The sequence below is a fragment of the Cajanus cajan genome, chromosome 11 (genome assembly GCF_000230855.2).
Source record: "Cajanus cajan strain Asha chromosome 11, NIPB_CcT2T_4, whole genome shotgun sequence".
Taxonomy (NCBI): Eukaryota; Viridiplantae; Streptophyta; class Magnoliopsida; order Fabales; family Fabaceae; genus Cajanus; species Cajanus cajan.
The window spans coordinates 1,890,437-1,907,878 of NC_138527.1; the positions used below are offsets into that span (position 1 = coordinate 1,890,437).

Here is a 17,442-nt window from a genome sequence, read left to right on the forward strand (position 1 = left end):
CTATCTATTGGCATTGAGACTATAGTCGCCAATTTTGAAAAATGTCTAACTTGATGGAGAAAAGAGAAAGATACCAAGAGACAAAGGGAAATATTTGGAGTGCCATAAAAGAGATCCCAAATTTGGATGATCGAACTCGCTACATGGCAGCTAATTTGCTTGATACTAATGCAAAGAAAGACTTTTTCTTGATGTTCTCAATAGAAGAGCATTCAAATTGGATAAAGTACAAGCTAGGATGAACAATATTGTTTTGGTGTTATTTTGGTTGCACTTGATTTAAGTATTTTCTTTATAATTGGGTTGTGTATGAACACATGTTGGATTTGTCAAACTATATTGTTTTCGCGTTATTTTGGTTGCACTTGATTGAAGTGTTTGCTTTATATTTTGGTTGTGTATGAACACATTTTGAATGGTGGAATTATATTGTTTTGGTGTTATTTTGGTAGTAATTGATTGAAATATTTTAGCATGTTTTATTTTATTATATTATTATTTTTAGTTATATTGTTTTATATAGGTACAATGTCACATTTGAGCATGTATGAAGGTAGTGACATAAATGAAGAAGTAATGGGTGACAAAGAGATAGATGAAAAAGAATTTTATGATGCCATGTACGCATGTGTAATGGCAATTCATGCATTAATGCATGTGTTGATTCAGTTTATAGTTATGATACGTAATAAACAAATTGAGCGTCCATTAAATCGACAACGAATTACTAACATGGAAAATGACTATATACATTGAGCATTAAACGATGATCATGCAATATTTCGACAAGTTTATAGGATGTATTCTGATGTATTTCGAAAGTTATGTGCAATTCTTAGAGTAAAAACACCTTTAGCTAGAGGATACATAATATATTTGTGTTGAAGAAATGCTTGCATCATTCCTACAAATTGTTGGTCAGAATACTCGATATTGTGTAATTCGTAACACATTTGGACGATCACAATTTGCTATAAGTGAAAATTTTCACAAGATTTTGAAGGCTTTGAATACGATAACACCTACTTTGATGGCTAAACCAGGATCAACTGTGCGAGCTAAAGAGAAAGCACAAGGTTCTTCCCTTTCTTCGAGGTATGTACTAATTATCTTACAATAAAAATTATAATTAAATTTGACACTACTATATTTATATTTTTCATATGATGAAGTGTTATATATGTTAAATTTTAGGATTGCATTGGAGCTATTGACGAGACACATATTCCAGCAATAGTAAAAGGGGGAGATGTAAGTAGTTATCGTAATCGTCATGGAAAGATATTACAAAATGTATTAGCCACTTGTAATTTTCATTTGGAGTTCATGTATATTCTTAGTGGGTGGGAGGGTTCGGCTCATGATTCTTAGCTACTAAATGATGCTATAACAAGAAGGAATGGACTTAAAGTGGCTCAAGGTAAATGCTTATTCTTTAAATAATAATAATAATAATTATTATTATTATTATACTAATATTATATATATTGGATATGTAATTAGGTAAATATTTATTAGTGGATTGTGGATTTCCTAATCAACGCCAATTTTTAACTCCATTTCGAGGTGTAAGATATCATCTACAAGATTTTGCAGGCTAGGATAATGACCTTGAAACTGAGAAAGAATTGTTCAATCTTCATCATGCGTCTTTAAGGAATGTGATCGAGAGAATATTTGGTATTTTTAAATCAAGGTTCACAATTTTTAAGTTCTTACCTCCATTTTTATTTAAGATACAAGTAGAACTTGTGTTAACATGTGCAGCACTACATAACTTTCTTCGTAAAGAATGTTAGTCTGATGAATTTCCAATTGAAGCGGTGAACGAACCTTCATCTTCAACATTACCGGTTAATGAAGATCATACTTTTGATCCTATTATTCAAATCCAGGAGCAAGAGCGAGAAGACGTTAATGCTTGGAAGACCAGTATATATAGCTATGGATATGTGGATGAATGTTATTTAAGAGGATATGATATTATAGAGAATTATTATTATTATTATTATTATTTATCTAGACATTGTTGTTTTTTATTATTTTTGTCTTTGACTCTTTAAATTTGAATGTATGAAAAAAATTTAAAATCTTATCATATGTCAAAAATCCACGAAAATTCTACAAAATCCACAAAATCCCGTAGAATCCATTAAAATCCTGATTTAAAAGTCTTGCAGAATCTATTAAAATTCTGACTTAAAGTCATGCAGAATCCTGCAAAGTCTTGAAAGTCATGAAAATCCTGCGAAGTCTTTTAAAATTCGCAAGATTTTTTTAACTAAAAAAATTCTTTAAAATCTTAATCCAATACACCCCCTTGTATTAACATCTATTTGAGTATGATTGTTTTAGACAATGCTACAAAAATTAGCTTAATTATAAAGAAATATAATTTGAATTATAGAACTAAAATACAATCAAATAAGAATATTATAAAAAAAATATTTTTAATGCTAATAAAAATTATTCGTTTTTATATCAATTTGTATTATGCATAATTTTTTGATAACAGAAAATCAAATCAATTTATATGATTTGATTTATAATTTAAGTATTTTTATGATATTCATTTTTTATTTTTCTATTCATCTGAATAAAAGGAGAGATTTTTCTTTACTTTTTTCTTTCTTATCTCCAACCATACAATCAACATATTTATTATTTTTTCTAATTTCTTTTATTTTTATAATTCATATTTTTTTTCTTCTTTTTATTTCACTTTTAATTTAGCAACAATTCTCATGATTCTGACACAATTCTTATACGTATTGCTATAAGAATTGTGTCGGTGAATAGACTTAGGAAAAAAAATATAGCTATTATCGATACATGAATCTGTAAAACTGAACAGCAATTCTGATGATTCAGCCACAATTCTACAGCACAATTGGTAGTGTCGGTGAATAGATTTAAAAAGAATAAAATACAGCCATTGTCAACATGAGAATTTGCAAGTTATAATATAGACTTCCTCATGTTTTTAAGTTATGTTAGGGACGTAATCAGCTCCATTTTGATTGGATTTAGATGAATTTATTATTTGATTTGATCAAAATTTAATGAATTGAATTGATACTGCTAGAAAAAGTGTTATTTTTTTTTGCGAATTTTCTTATAAAAAAATATTTGCAGAATTTTTTTACGAATTTTCTTGCAATAATAATTTCACAAAAAAAATTTACGAATTTATTTGTAAAAAATAATTTAAAGATGTTTCTTACAAATTCTTTTATGAAAAATAATCTACAAGAAATTTTTACAAATTTTACTACAATTTTAATGATCATAGAAATTTTTCTCTATGGTAAAAATTGGCAAAAAAATATTGTAAGAATTTTATTTTTTTTCTTGCAGATTTTCTTGCAAAAATAAATTCCCAAGTAATGTTTACTAAATGGTAGAAAAATTTTGCAGGTAACTTTTCCTGCGGATTTTCCTACCAATTTTAATCCACAAAAAAAATCAAAAAATATTTAAATTTATAAGTTTAATATTTTAAAAAACTTCAAGTCCCACATCGATTGAAAATAAAATAATTAAAGAGTATATAAGTTGGGGCAACACTTACCTTACAAGTTGATTTGTACGGTTGAGTGTTAGGCTTATAATCTACAATCTTAGAATTTAAAAGATTATATATCACATGTTGGAGGCGTGGAAACAAATACTTTAGATATATTCCTACAGTATTTTTTCCTGCGAATTTTTTTCGCAGTATTACCTATTGATAAAATTTTGCAGAAAAATTTGTAGGAACAACGTTTCCTGCAAATTTTTATGAAAAATTCATAAGAAAAGTCGCATGCAGTAAAATTTGTAGGAACAACGTTTCCTGCGAATTTTTATGAAAAATTCGTAAGAAAAGTCGCATGTAATAAGAGAAATTCTAGTAGTGTGTATTGAGTTTGTAACGTAACAAGTTGTTTTAGAAGCCCAATATAGGTGATTTAGTAGCCCAGAACGGGCCGTTCCCAATCTGAAACGGGTCGTTCCAAGCTATTAAATTGACCTGTAAATCGTAGTTGAGAACGGGCCATTCTGGAGGGAGAACGGGTCGTTCTGGTTGGAGAACGGGCCATTCTGAATGGGAGTACGGGCCGTTCTGGATGGAGAACGAGCCATTCTGGATGAGTTCCAGAACAGGCCATTCTGATTTTAGAACGGGCCATTCTGCATATGGTTTGTGCACATGACGAAGGGATACAGAACGGGCCGTTCCAGATTCAGTACAGGCCGTTCTGGCCACTCCGAAATGTCTATAAATAGGGGTTATGGGCCTTGAGGAGAATGTGAGTTTTTAGAGAGAAGTTTTAGAGAGAAGGTCTCTAGATCTGTGAGCTCCTTTCTCTCCTAAATTTCTCAGTATGATTCCTTTTCTCCTCTAGACCACTAATGCCTTCTGTCTTTTCTTGAAATTCAAATTAGAAAGCTTGCTTTGGAAGGATTGAAGTTCCGGGTTGAGCTTTGGAAGGGAATTCTATTTCGTCTCAGTTGTTGGCTATTTTGAGCCAATTTTCAGGTGAGGGAAGCTAGAATATTTGTTGTTTAGGTTACATGTGAGTTTAGAAACTCAATTGATGCATGAATGTTGAGAATCCATAGATGTATTGGAGAAAATCTCATTTTTTGGGGTTTTGAGAAAAAAGAGAATTTTGATGATTTTGATGCATAGGTTGGATGCATGTGCGATTTAAGTTTATTTTGAGTTGTATGGAGCCTATGCCTTGTGTTTTGTGTTCGCATGTGGCTGGATGTGTTGGCTTGGATGAGAGTTTTGAAACTCTCTAACTGGGATTAGGCCGGGCGCGGGTTGAGCGCGCCAGGCGTGGAAGAGCTTAGAGCTCTTAGGTTGGTGTTAGGCCAGGCGCGAGCTGACTGCGCTGTGCGTGAATATATTTATAAATAATTGATTTAAATTGATGCTTATGCATGTTTAAAGTTGAAGTTTTAGATCATGTATGTTATATGATGTATGGTGAAGTATGACTCATATGTATGCTTTGTGATGATACGTATTAATGGTTGAATATGATATGACATGTGTATATGTTCATATGGGTATGTTTATTGATCATAATGGTAGGTAGACCATGTATGATGTATGATGCATTATTGCATATGATGTCTTATGACATGTGTATGATTGTTGATCATGATGGTGGGCAGACCATGTATGATGTATGATGCATGATTGCATGTGATGCCTTATGGCATGAGTCTAGCCTAGGACTTGAGGAGACGAAAAAGATTTTCGAACTGGAAGAGCTCACATAGAGTCTCTTGAGAGTGGTGCTTGGATAGGCCACTGATATATGAGAGTGGTGCTCAGGTAGGCCACTGGATTTGGAAGAGTGGTGCTCAGATAGGCCACTGGGTTGGGTGAGTCTCCTCTAAGTCCTTAACTAGTGTTGGAGCGGGGTATGAGGTCGAGGGTTATTCCCTTAACCAAGTACTCGGGAAGGTGCGTGGATCCTTGCGGGTAGTCGGTGGGCGAACTCCACAATTGACTTGGTTATGCATGCCAAGGTCGTGGTAAGCTCGTACCCTGCTGTGTTATACCTGACGGTGGATCTGGACTTTCAATTGTGTAAGTGACATCATCCAAGTAAACCCGAGTGAGGATTATATCCTGTTTAGCTGTGACCGAGCGGGCCCATTGGGCATGAAAACGGTTGGGGTGGTTTCGGTAGGATGGAATGTCACTTATACAACTCTATTATTATGGAGATCTCCTAGGTGTATGCGTGACAACGCATTAGATGATTGATATACATTGATATTTGTCATGAGATGCATTTATTGCATGCTTATTAATATGATGAAGTGTGGTGTTTGACTTCAGGATTGGTGGATTGTACTTTATGCATGAATAGTATTGGATAGAGTGTATGGTGTGACTCTATGAATATGATTGATAGTTTGGATGATTATGTAGTATAGATTATTGTTCTATACTTGTTTGATTGATTTTTGAACTCTAGCTTTCCCTTCTGTTTCCATGTGGATGGACTGCAATGATCATACTTGGTATGGGAGCAGGTCAGGGATAGTTTGGAGTAGAGGTGACCGCTGCGAGACGGGGAGTTTGAGCCTCGTGTTAGAGTTACCATTTTGGGTAACGGTTTTTGTCTGTGCTTGACCGGCACTAGGGAATATTTTGGGATGACTGTAAATATATGGTGTTTTATTTTGTATACAGAAACTTAATTATTTTGATCCTTATATTTATGCATGTATGATATGTGTTATCCAGTTTTATATTCTCTTAGTTAATTAGTTGTAGTGCGATTCCACTGAGTGTACTGACCATGGCGGGTCGTTACACTTATATGGTATCAGAGCCGGTCGAATTTTTTGGATACTCTGTGGGAAGTGATCCTTCTAGGTTTCTGTTGTGTCATATCTCTGATATGTGTTAATTTTGGTGAGTTGTAGTGGTGAAGTGTTAGTAAAAGAATGTTTGAATTCTTGTAGTATGGTGAGGCATCAGTATGACCATATTGCTAGGGCCATGGAGATGATGGCCATGGCAATGCAGCAGCAGAGTGCTCACTTTGCTCAAATGGAGACAGGTAGAGCTGCGGCTGAGGCAGCTAGACCGGTGGTCTCTCAGGATGGGAGAGATTTAGCAGAGTTCAGGGGATGTCAGCCTCCTCAGTTCAAGGGGGATTTAGATCCTGATGTGGCAGATCAGTGGTTGAGTGAGATGGAAAAGATCTTCAGTGTTTTGTGATCTTTTGAGGAGAGGAAGTTGGCTTATGCAGTTTACATGCTGGGAAGCGAGGCTGAGTACTGGTGGAGAGGCACCAGGCAGATGTTAGAGAGCAGGGGTATACTTGTTGATTGGGATTGCTTCAGAAGGGTCTTTTTAGAGAAGTATTTCTCGGACAGCGTTAGATATGCTAAGGAGGCGGAGTTCATGAGACTACATCAGGGGAGTTTGTCTGTTTCTGAGTATGCCATGAGGTTTGAGCATCTAGCTCGTTTATACTCTCAAGCCATATTTGAGGCTTGGAGATGTAGGAAGTTTGCAGAGGGGTTGAGGCATGAGCTGAAGAGGGTCATAGTTCCTATGTCCATAGTGGAGTTTCCTGCCTTGGTTGAGAAGGCAAAGACTGTTGAGAGATTGGAGGGTGGTGGTAGCAGCGGTAAGGCTGCTAGAGTTCAGGAGGGATCATTTGGGTCCAAGAGGGGAGGCCAGCAGAGAGGACCATATGACAGACCTGCACAGTCTCAGAGAGGTACTGTTAGTAGGGTACCTCGTCCTGCTACTCCTCAGAGTGGAGCACAGTCGGTGCGATGCTACAGATGTGGAGGAGCACATGTGGTCAGAAATTGTTCCCATCCGGGGAATGTTTGCTTCAGATGTGGTAGGCCAGGCCACATCTCTAGAGATTTCCAAACACCGCTGACTTCATCTAGGAGTGCCCCGAGGCCACCCAGGCCTACAGCTGCGGGGAGAGTGTTTGCATTGTCAGGTGTAGAGGCTTCCACTTCATCAGACTTGGTGAAGGGGAAGGGGAAGGCAGCAGATTAGGATGTTTTATTTTTGTTTGACTCTGGTGCCACGCATTCTTTCATTTCTGTTGATTATGTGGAGAGATTAGGTTTGTCAATATCTTCATTGCATGTTGATTTGTCTGTGTCTACTCCGAATTCAATTTCTATGGTGACGTCGGATGTGTGTGAGATGCCCGATAGAGGTGTTTGGTAGGAGGTTCCGAGTGAACCTGATTGTGTTGCCCATGGTGGATATCGACATAATCTTAGGGATGGATTGGTTATCTGCCCATCACATCCTTATAGATTGTGCTCGAAGAGAGTTGGTATTTCCTCAGTTGGAGGATGAGGTGTTGGTATCAGCAGGTCAAGCTGAGCAGTTGATGAGGGATGAGGCTGAGTGCTTCTTGTTGTTTGCCACTTTGAGTGTTGAGACAGAGAGGGCTATCACTGGGATTGAGATTTTTAGTGAGTTTCCTGAGGTGTTCCCAGATGATGTGCCAGGATTGCCACCTATGCGTGATGTTGAGTTTAGCATTGATCTAGTACCCGGTGCAGGACCAGTATCAGTGGCTCCTTATAGGATGGCTCCAGCTGAGTTAGTAGAGCTGAAGAAACAGATTGAAGATTTGTTGGAGAAACAGATGGTGAGGCCCAGTGTTTCTCCTTGGGGTGCCCCGATACTATTAGTGAAGAAGAAGGATGGTGGGGCCCGTTTGTGTGTTGATTATCGGGAACTGAATAAGTTAACGATAAAGAATAAGTATCCGCTTCCGAGGATTGATGATTTGATGGATCAATTGAGGGGAGCTTCTATGTTTTCAAAGACTGATTTGAGATCCGGATACCATCAGATCAGGGTGAAGGAGAGTGATATACCAAAGACTGCTTTCAGGACTAGGTATGGTCACTATGAGTATGTAGTGATTCCTTTTGGTGTCACTAACGCTCCAGCGATGTTCATGGATTACATGAACAGGATTTTCAGGTCATTCTTGGACAGGTTTGTGGTGGTCTTTATTGATGATATTTTGGTGTATTCTAGATCCTTGGAGGATCACCGTGAGCATCTGAGGTTGGTTTTGGAGGTGTTGAGGGAGAGACAGTTGTATGCCAAATTGTCCAAGTGTGAGTTTTGGTTGTCCGAGGTAAAATTTTTGGGGCATGTGATATCAACAGAGGGGATTGCAGTGGATCCAGCTAAGGTGGAGGCTGTGATTCAGTGGGAGCGTCCGAGGACTGCTATGGAGATTAGGAGTTTTGTTGGGTTGGCGGGTTACTATCGGAGATTCATTGAGGGTTTTTCTCGAATAGTAATGCCTTTGACTCAACTGACCCGAAAAGATCAGCCTTTTGTTTGGACGGATGCTTGTGAGCAGAGTTTTCAGGAGTTAAAGAGACGGTTGACTACTTCTCCAGTTTTGGTGTTACTTGACACTGGTGAGCATTTTGATGTGTTCTGTGATGCTTCTCACCAGGGGTTAGGTTGTGTGTTGATGTAGGGAAGGAGAGTAGTGGCATACGCTTCGAGGCAATTTAAGACTCATGAAAGGAATTATCCTACTCATGATTTGGAGCTTGCAGTTGTGGTTTTTGCCTTGAAGTCATGAAGACACTATCTGTATGGAGCGAGATTCAGCATATTCAGTGATCACAAGAGTTTGAAGTACTTGTTTGATCAGAAGGAGCTGAATATGAGACAGAGGAGGTGGATGGAATTCCTAAACGACTTCAATTTCCAGTTGATGTATCATCCTGGGAAGGCGAATGTAGTAGCAGATGCATTGAGTAGGAAATCCATTCACATGTCGGCTATGATGATTAGGGAGTTAGAACTGATTGAGCAGTTCAGAGATTTGAGATTAGAGGTGGAGGTTGTTCAGGATCACATTAGTTGTTGTATGATCACCATAACTAATGAGTTCTTGAAGCAGATGGGAACTAAGCAATTATAGGATCTAGAGTTGTTGAGGATTTTGGGGTTGCTTGGTACCGAGAGGGCAGCTGGTTTTGAGCTTCGTGTTGATGGAGATCTCGAGTGGAAGTATGATAGTGTCACTAAGGACTTTATGGTTGGGTTGTCTAGGACAACTAGAAACAGTGACTCTATTTGGGTGATTGTTGATAGGTTGACAAAATATGCGCACTTTCTTCCTGTCAAGAGGTGGTCCTTGGAGAAGCTTGCACAGTTGTATATTAGAGAGATAGTACGATTGCATGGAGTTCCTTCTAGTACTATCTCTGACAGAGATCCAAGGTTTACTTCCAGGTTGGCAGACTCTACATCAGGCTTTGGGGACGAGGTTGAGGTTGAGCTCCGCTTATCATCCACAAATAGATGGTCAGTCGGAGAGGACAATTTAGTCATTAGAGGATCTCTTGAGATCTTGTGTGTTGGATCATCTAGGTAGCTGGGAGGTGTTACCATTGGTAGAGTTCACTTATAATAACAGTTATCACTCGAGTATTGGCATGACGCCTTTTTGAGGCTTTGTAAATTTACGTCGGCCATTGCAAGGGCCGACGTAAATTTACGTTGGACAAGCCATGTCCGACGTAAATTTATGGGTTTTTTTTTAAAACGTTTATAAATTTTTGATATACCCAACACCTGCATATATATAGTCCAGAATACCAAATCTAAACCAGGCAGTCCAGAATAGAAATTCAAATTATATTTCAAAATTGAATGACAAAAAGAAAATAATATATAAATCTTAAAAAGCATAAATTATGACAATGTAAATCCTATTATTCTAAAAAAGCTATAAAACATATGTTTGTCAATGCTATCTAACTAACTAAACTAACTAACTATCAAACTATAAACATAATATCTAACTAACTAAACTTAGAAATCTAACTATGATATACTTTGAAGAAAAAAAGTTGCCCATTGTTCTCTTATCTTGAGCATCTCATCTTCGAGCAATGGAGATGGATCTTGAAATACCTGAAACATTAATTTAAGTGTCATTAATATACAATGTTAATTATCCTAAAGGTAAATATACTTAAATAAATTTTGATATGAATTATCTGCGCCCAAGAATCAATATTACCCGCAGAAACTATGGCTCTCATCCAATACATGATGTAATAGCCACATTCAAACGAGTCTTGTTGCCTATTACACTAAAATGAGAAACAAATAACTATTATTTCCAAAGTCAATAAATTTAAATATTATTGACTATATGAATTAATTTGCTAACCTTAGGGTATATGAAATGCAATGACTTTGATGATCTGGCTCTTCCACTTAAAATATTAACTCCAGACACGATTCTAATTAATTGAAATAAAAACAAATGTTAGCCAATATATATAATTACAGTTTTAAAACATAATGAAAAAATTTAATTACCCTTGTAATTGGCATTTAATTTCGTGGCTTGGTTTTCGATGTAGTGAACAAAACCACACCACGGTGTATTCCTTAGGAATGATTACCATTAACTGTCAATGAGACTTACATTGTATGACAAACAAATTAGTTATAAAATTACCATGATTAAAAAACCAATTAAAAAACTAACCCGTCAATGTATGGAGCCATGTATATATCTCTTCTTGAGTCACTCATCCATGTTTGCATATATTGCTGGATTTGGACCTGAGTGTTTTCTGATTTTTGGATGGATTGAGGCTCAATAAATCCATATACTTCTGCTTGTGCATGCTCCACACTCAATTTGTCCATGTACCTAACACAAATAATTATTATAAGTTAAATGTAATTATTGTAAATTTAGACTCAAAAGAAAATATGACTTACATGGCCCATAGCTGTATGATAGAAATATTTAACATGGAGTTTCCCCCAACAATCTCTAATGCATCAGGCATAGATATGTATAGTGGAACAGCAGCGCTATCAACTCCAAAAACTCTAATGTCCCACTGCAATTGAATTGACTTCTTATTTAATCGTGGTAATATGATTAGAAGCTTAGATATGGGATCATCCTCAGCTGCTGCGATATTAGCATCATCAACATGAGGTTCTCTCATGACCTCCTTACCACGATTGATAAAATCCTAAAGAAATAATCACAATTAGTTAAACAATAATAGAATTATAAGAATATAAAAGAGCAATAATATAATTACCTTTGCCTGTGCTAAAAGTGGCATGACCAAACGTTTTGGCCAAGCCAAGAATGTGTCGGTTGCCTGCCCCACTAGTTGAACCTCTGTATTGGGCAAAGGCACTGGAGCAGCAGCATCTTGAACTTGGTCAACCACAACCCGTGTCCAGTCTGGCTGTAGAGGGACACCATGGATGGTTGAGCCACCCTCAAATACTCGGCCAATAGCCACTAACCGTGGGGGGTCATCCTCAACATATAACTCACACTGGTTTGGTACATCAGTGTGAGCCTGATCCGGTGAGGGATCTAGAGCAGCACAACTCCCTTTAGTGCTGACTCAAACACCATCATGAGCAACTGCAGTCTGTTGCTGAGAACGAGCCAAAAGTTCAAACTTTTGTTCAAACTCTTTTTGAATATTCTTCAATTTCTCTTCAAACTGCATCTCCAATCTCTGCTCCATTCTCTGCATAACCTCTTGATTGCAAGAGTCAACAGTGCTCCTCGATGATCGGGCACCAAAGAAATCTCGGTGGCTCCAAGAACCACCAACACCACGCACACGGCCTCCATGCTCTGGCCTTCCTATGGCCGTTGTGAGGATATCATTCCGACCATCGGAAACAAATGAGCCCTGGGTGCTCTACTCAACTAAACCCTCCTACAACATATTAACAATAAGTATACCCTAAACTACACTTATGAATTAAATAAGTTGAAATGAAGAGTCTTAGTTTGTATATTTTTACTTACTATTTTATCAGCAACGACCCTTGCAGACTCAGAAGTCATTTGCCCATCTGATTTTGTTCGGGCTGCTATCCACATCTCATGGCGGGGAGGTGACTCCACACGGTCAGCAGACTCAACTCCTGCTGCCTCTGCCCTAGCCTTCTTCATTTCCTTTTTTTTTCTTTCATATCCCCCTCTTGACAATAGATGGGGTGCATCATTCTTGGCCTGTCGTTCTTGGGCAGCTATTCTTTTAGCCTGCAATAATACAAAAAAAGAAAATGAGATTAATTAAAATATACCTTAAGTATTTGTGTCAATGTAAGAGTTATCAATAACTAACCTGCCACGAAGGGTCCAATCGAGTGGCACGAAATTGCATCCACTCCTCATCAGTGATCTGGTACTTTAGACAGGGAGTCTCATTTTGTCGCTCTCCAAATACATACTCCCGTGTCAAGAAAGTCTTGAAGTCTCTCCACCTGGTGGCCAGGGCAGATAACATCTTCCTCCTCATGACCTCAGTGTTGGGAATGTCAAAATTTTGCTATGAAAATAACAACAATTAATAAATAATGTATTTAAGTTATATAATATTCAAGGGATGTGAAAGTATATACCTGAATATCTTGCCACATGAGGTTCTTGTCAACCTCCTGAACATCATCCCATGATAGAATGATAATAGAAACATGTCGTCGAGCTAGGACTCCCAAATAGCTCTTAAACTTGGCAGCATTTGGGCCTGATGCCTTGCCAGAACGAGGATCCACCTCAACCGGTGTCCTCTCCTTGGCAATGCGTCCAGCTGTCAACCCAGACAATCGGGTGACAGATCTACCTTCCCTCCTTCCACTGCCAGACCCAGAATCCTCCATAATCCTGAAAAAATTAAACTTTCATTATAAAAACAATGAATTAACTGAATAGACAAATAAAGTAAAAAAGATAATAACAATATAGCAACAAAATAACTAATAAAAAAACAAATAATACACAAATAATACACAAGCAGAACGGCCCATTCCAGATGAATAAATAGGGAGTTACAAACGTCCAATGTAGAAACAAACGCACTGAGAGACTTAGAGATTGAGAGAAAAGAGATTATTAGTTTTGTAAACAGGGAGTGCGGGAATGAAAAGGGGAGCGGGTGTTTGATTTTAGGGGCATATTTACGTCGGGTGAGGGTTGGTGGGACGTAAATTTACGTCGGACAAAGGGGGGACCGACGTAAATTATCCCATTAACGTCGGAGCTCTCACCGTCCGACGTAAATTTACGTCGGACGGTGAGAGCTCCGACGTTAATGGGATAATTTACGTCGGTCCCCCCTTTGTCCGACGTAAATTAGTTCCCATTATTTACCATTCTGCCACCGCATTTTTATAACGTCGGTGGTGCGTTGTTCCGACGTCATTTAGGTGACGTAAAAGCCTCTTTTTACACTAGTGCACAATTGTCAAAGAAAACCAATTATGATAATTGGTGTTTACAGATGAAGACCCTGTTGGGTTCCCAAAGTCTATGGGACATAGTGGAGAAGGGGTTCCAAGAACCCGAGGAGGACGAAGACCAATCTGTGGCTCAGATTGCCGCATTGGAAAAGACACGAGTAAAGGACAAATCGGCTTTGTATTTTTTGTACAATACCGTGGATGAATCAGGCTTCGAGAAGATTGCAAATGCTGCGTCTTCAAAGGAAGCATGGAAAATCTTGGAGGTTGCGCACATAGGTAACCATTGTGTTAGACAGATCTGACTTCAAACTCTTCGAGGAGAGTTTGAGTGTTTGAAGATGGAGGATAAGGAACGAGTATCCGAGTACATAACTCGGGTGGAGAAGGTGGCAAATCAACTCGGAAGGAATGGGGAGCCAATGCCAGCAAGTAGAATTGTGGAGAAAATCTTGAGATCATTAACAGATGATTTCGAGAGTATTGCATGCGTAATTGAGGAGTCAAAGGACTTGTCAATTCTCTCAGTGGAAGAGCTCGTTGGGTCACTCGAAGCCCACGAACAAAGGAGGAGGAAGATGAAGGATACTCTTGATCAAGCATTACAGGCGCAACTTGATTTGAATGGAACTCGGAACACCAAGGGCCGAAGATCAAGTGGTCAAGGACGAGGTAGAGGACGAGGTGATCATGAAGGTGGACAAGAATGAGGTGATCGTAGCCAAGGAAGTCAGCCAAGGTCGGAGGTGGAATTTTATAAGTGTGGCAAACACGGCCACTACGCAAAGGAATGTGGACAAGGACGGGGTGATCGTAGCCAAGAAAGTCAGCCAAGGTCGGAGGTGGAATGTTATAAGTGTGGAAAACACGACCACTACACAAAGGAATGCAGATCGGCAAATTGCTACAACTGTGGCAAATATGGTCACATAGCAAAGTATTGCCGAGCTAAAAGCCGAAGTGAAAACAAAGAGAAGAATCTTCTCACAGAAGAAGATGACGAGGAAGCAGGAATTTTGATGATGACACAGAACTCGGAGACCAAGCTACGTCCGAGCTGTGCCTCCGAGGTTGAGCTAAACTTGAGTTGCATGGAGAGATCAACAATTGAGCTTCCAAGCTCAGATGAAAAGTTAGAGGCCGAGCTTGATTCGGGTTGCTTAAACAACTCGATCTGGTATTTGGACACTGGAGCGAGCAATCATATGTGTGGAGAAGAAAGTTTCTTCAACGAACTCATCAAGGTGAAGGTTGGATTCGTGTCATTTGGGGATGATTCCAAGGTGGCGGTAAAAGGGCATGGAACCATCAAGCATATGCAGAAGGATGGACGAGTTGGAGAAATAAGGAATGTCTACTACGTTCCCGAACTTAAGAATAACATCTTAAGCATGGGGCAGATGATGGAGAAAGGCAACTCGGTTCTGATGAAGGATCGAGTGCTTTATTTGAAGGACAAACATGATCGTTTAATATCCCGAGTAGAGATGAAAAAGAATCGGACGTATAAACTGGAGCTGAACATCCTTCAAAATAAGTGCTTGAAGCTGGACGTGAAGGATGAAGCCATGATGTGGCATTTTCGTTTTGGGCATTTTAACTTTGGAGGTTTGGCCGAGCTATCAAGGAAGGAGTTGGTGCACGGACTACGTGGTGTTGAGTTTGACAAGAAGTTTTGTGAAGCATGTGTACTCGGAAAGCATACAAGAACAAGTTTTCCGAACTCGTCCGAGTACAAAGTAAAGGAGCAACTTGGCCTGATACACACTGACTTGTGTGGACCAATCTCTCCTGCATCCTTCAGTGGTAAGAAATATTTCATCTCTTTCATAGATGATTTCTCTCGAAAGACCTGGGTATATTTCTTGCAAGAAAAATCAAAGGCATTTGAAGCTTTTAAAAAGTTTAAAGTCATGGTGGAGAAAGAGACTAACAAGCAAATTAAAGCTTTGAGGTCGGACAGAGGTGGAGAATTCACATCGGCAGAGTTTATGGAATACTGTGAAGAGCAAGGTATAAAACGTTTTCTCACAGCTCCATATTCACCACAACAAAATGGAGTAGCTGAAAGAAAGAATCGGATTATTCTTGATATGGTCTGAGCTATGCTTAAAAGGAAGGATATGCCTGAGAAGTTTTGGGCAGAGGCAGTGCAGTGTGCTATATATATACAGAACAGGTGCCCACATTCAAAATTGGATGATGTGACACCTCAAGAAGCATGGAGTGGACAAAAACTGAGTATACATCACTTCAAGATCTTTAGAAGCCTTGCTTACGGTCATGTTCCAGCTCAGCTCAGAACGAAGCTTGATGATAGGAGCAAGAAGTATATCTTGATCGGGTATGATGAAAAGGCAAAAGCCTACAAATTGTACAACCCTATTACAGGCAAAATTCTGGTAAGTCGAGATGTCCAGGTAGATGAGGAAAGTGAGTGGAGCTGGAGTAACTCTGAAAAGACTTCGGGGAGCTCGAACTCTAAGAGGGAGAGCTCGGAGATGATAGGAAGAAGCTCGGATAGGACCAATGAGCATTCCGAGGAAGATGATGAACCTGAGCAACTTAGAACTCGGAGCTTGCAAGACGTCTACAACTCCACTGACGAGTTACATGTAGTATGTCTATTAACAGGAACAGAAGATATAAAATTTGAAGAGGTCGTACTTGATGAGAGATGGAAGAAAGCAATGGATGAGGAGATTGAATCAATTGAGAAGAGTGAGACGTGGAAGCTGACAGATTTACCCACAGGAGCTCGGCCAATTGGTTTGAAGTGGGTATACAAAAGGAAGACAAATGCAAATGGCGAAGTGGAGCGTTACAAAGCTCGTCTTGTGGTGAAGGGTTATAAACAGCAGAAAGGCATTGATTATGATGAGGTCTTTGCACCCGTGACAAGGATGGAAACGATTCGATTACTATTGTCCTTAGCAGCTCAGCATGGATGGAAGATACAACAAATGGATGTGAAGTCAGCATTCTTGAATGGGATGTTGGAGGAAGAAGTTTACGTGGAGCAACCTCTAGGGTACATGAGGAGAGGTGAAGAGAAGAAGGTGCTGAAGCCCAAGAAGGCGTTGTATGGTTTGAAGCAAGCTCCTCGATCATGGAATGAGAGAATAGACACCTACTTCAAGAGAAATGGTTACGAACAATGTCCATATGAGCATGCTCTCTATTTAAAGAAGTGCAAAGGAGATATATTGTTTGTTGCTCTATACGTGAATGACTTGATATTCATGGGAAGAAAAGCTGAGCTAGTTGAGGAGTTTAAAGAAGTAATGAAGAGGGAGTTTGAGATGACCGACCTGGGCATCATGAAGTATTTTCTGGGTTTAGAGGTGGATCAAAACACAACAGGTATTTTTGTGTCCCAGAAAAGGTATGCCGAGGAGATTTTGAGCAAGGCAAAGATGCTGAATTGCAATCCAGTTTTTACTCCCATGGAACCTGGAACGAAGTTATCTAAAAATGGAGAAACAGAAAGAGTTGATGCAAGCAGGTACCAAAGCCTAATCAGAAGTCTAAGGTATTTGACAAGTACAAGGCCCGACCTGATGCTAAGTGTGGGAATTGCAAGCCGCTCTATGGAGGATCCGAGGTATTCTCATTAGAAAGCATTAAAGAGGATACTAAGGTATGTGAAAGGGACG

At 38.9% G+C, this 17,442-nt stretch overlaps 1 protein-coding gene and 1 long non-coding RNA gene across 2 annotated transcripts; both read right to left on the minus strand.

Moving 5' to 3' along the window:
- Positions 1 to 10,077: 10,077 nt before the first annotated feature.
- LOC145953172 (uncharacterized) lies at positions 10,078 to 11,670 on the minus strand. The gene is made up of 3 exons (XR_014430724.1): positions 10,871 to 11,670; positions 10,719 to 10,791; positions 10,078 to 10,638 (listed from the first exon to the last, which is right to left on the minus strand). It is a non-coding gene; the product is annotated as an uncharacterized LOC145953172 (long non-coding RNA).
- A 6-nt stretch (positions 11,671 to 11,676) lies between these two features.
- Positions 11,677 to 13,563, minus strand: LOC145953171 (uncharacterized). The gene is made up of 2 exons (XM_083066952.1): positions 12,673 to 13,563; positions 11,677 to 12,587 (listed from the first exon to the last, which is right to left on the minus strand). The coding sequence occupies exons 1-2, from the start codon at positions 12,844 to 12,846 to the stop codon at positions 12,297 to 12,299; spliced, it is 465 nt and encodes a 154-aa protein (XP_082923078.1). The 5' UTR covers positions 12,847 to 13,563; the 3' UTR covers positions 11,677 to 12,296.
- Between the last annotated feature and the right edge of the window lie 3,879 nt (positions 13,564 to 17,442).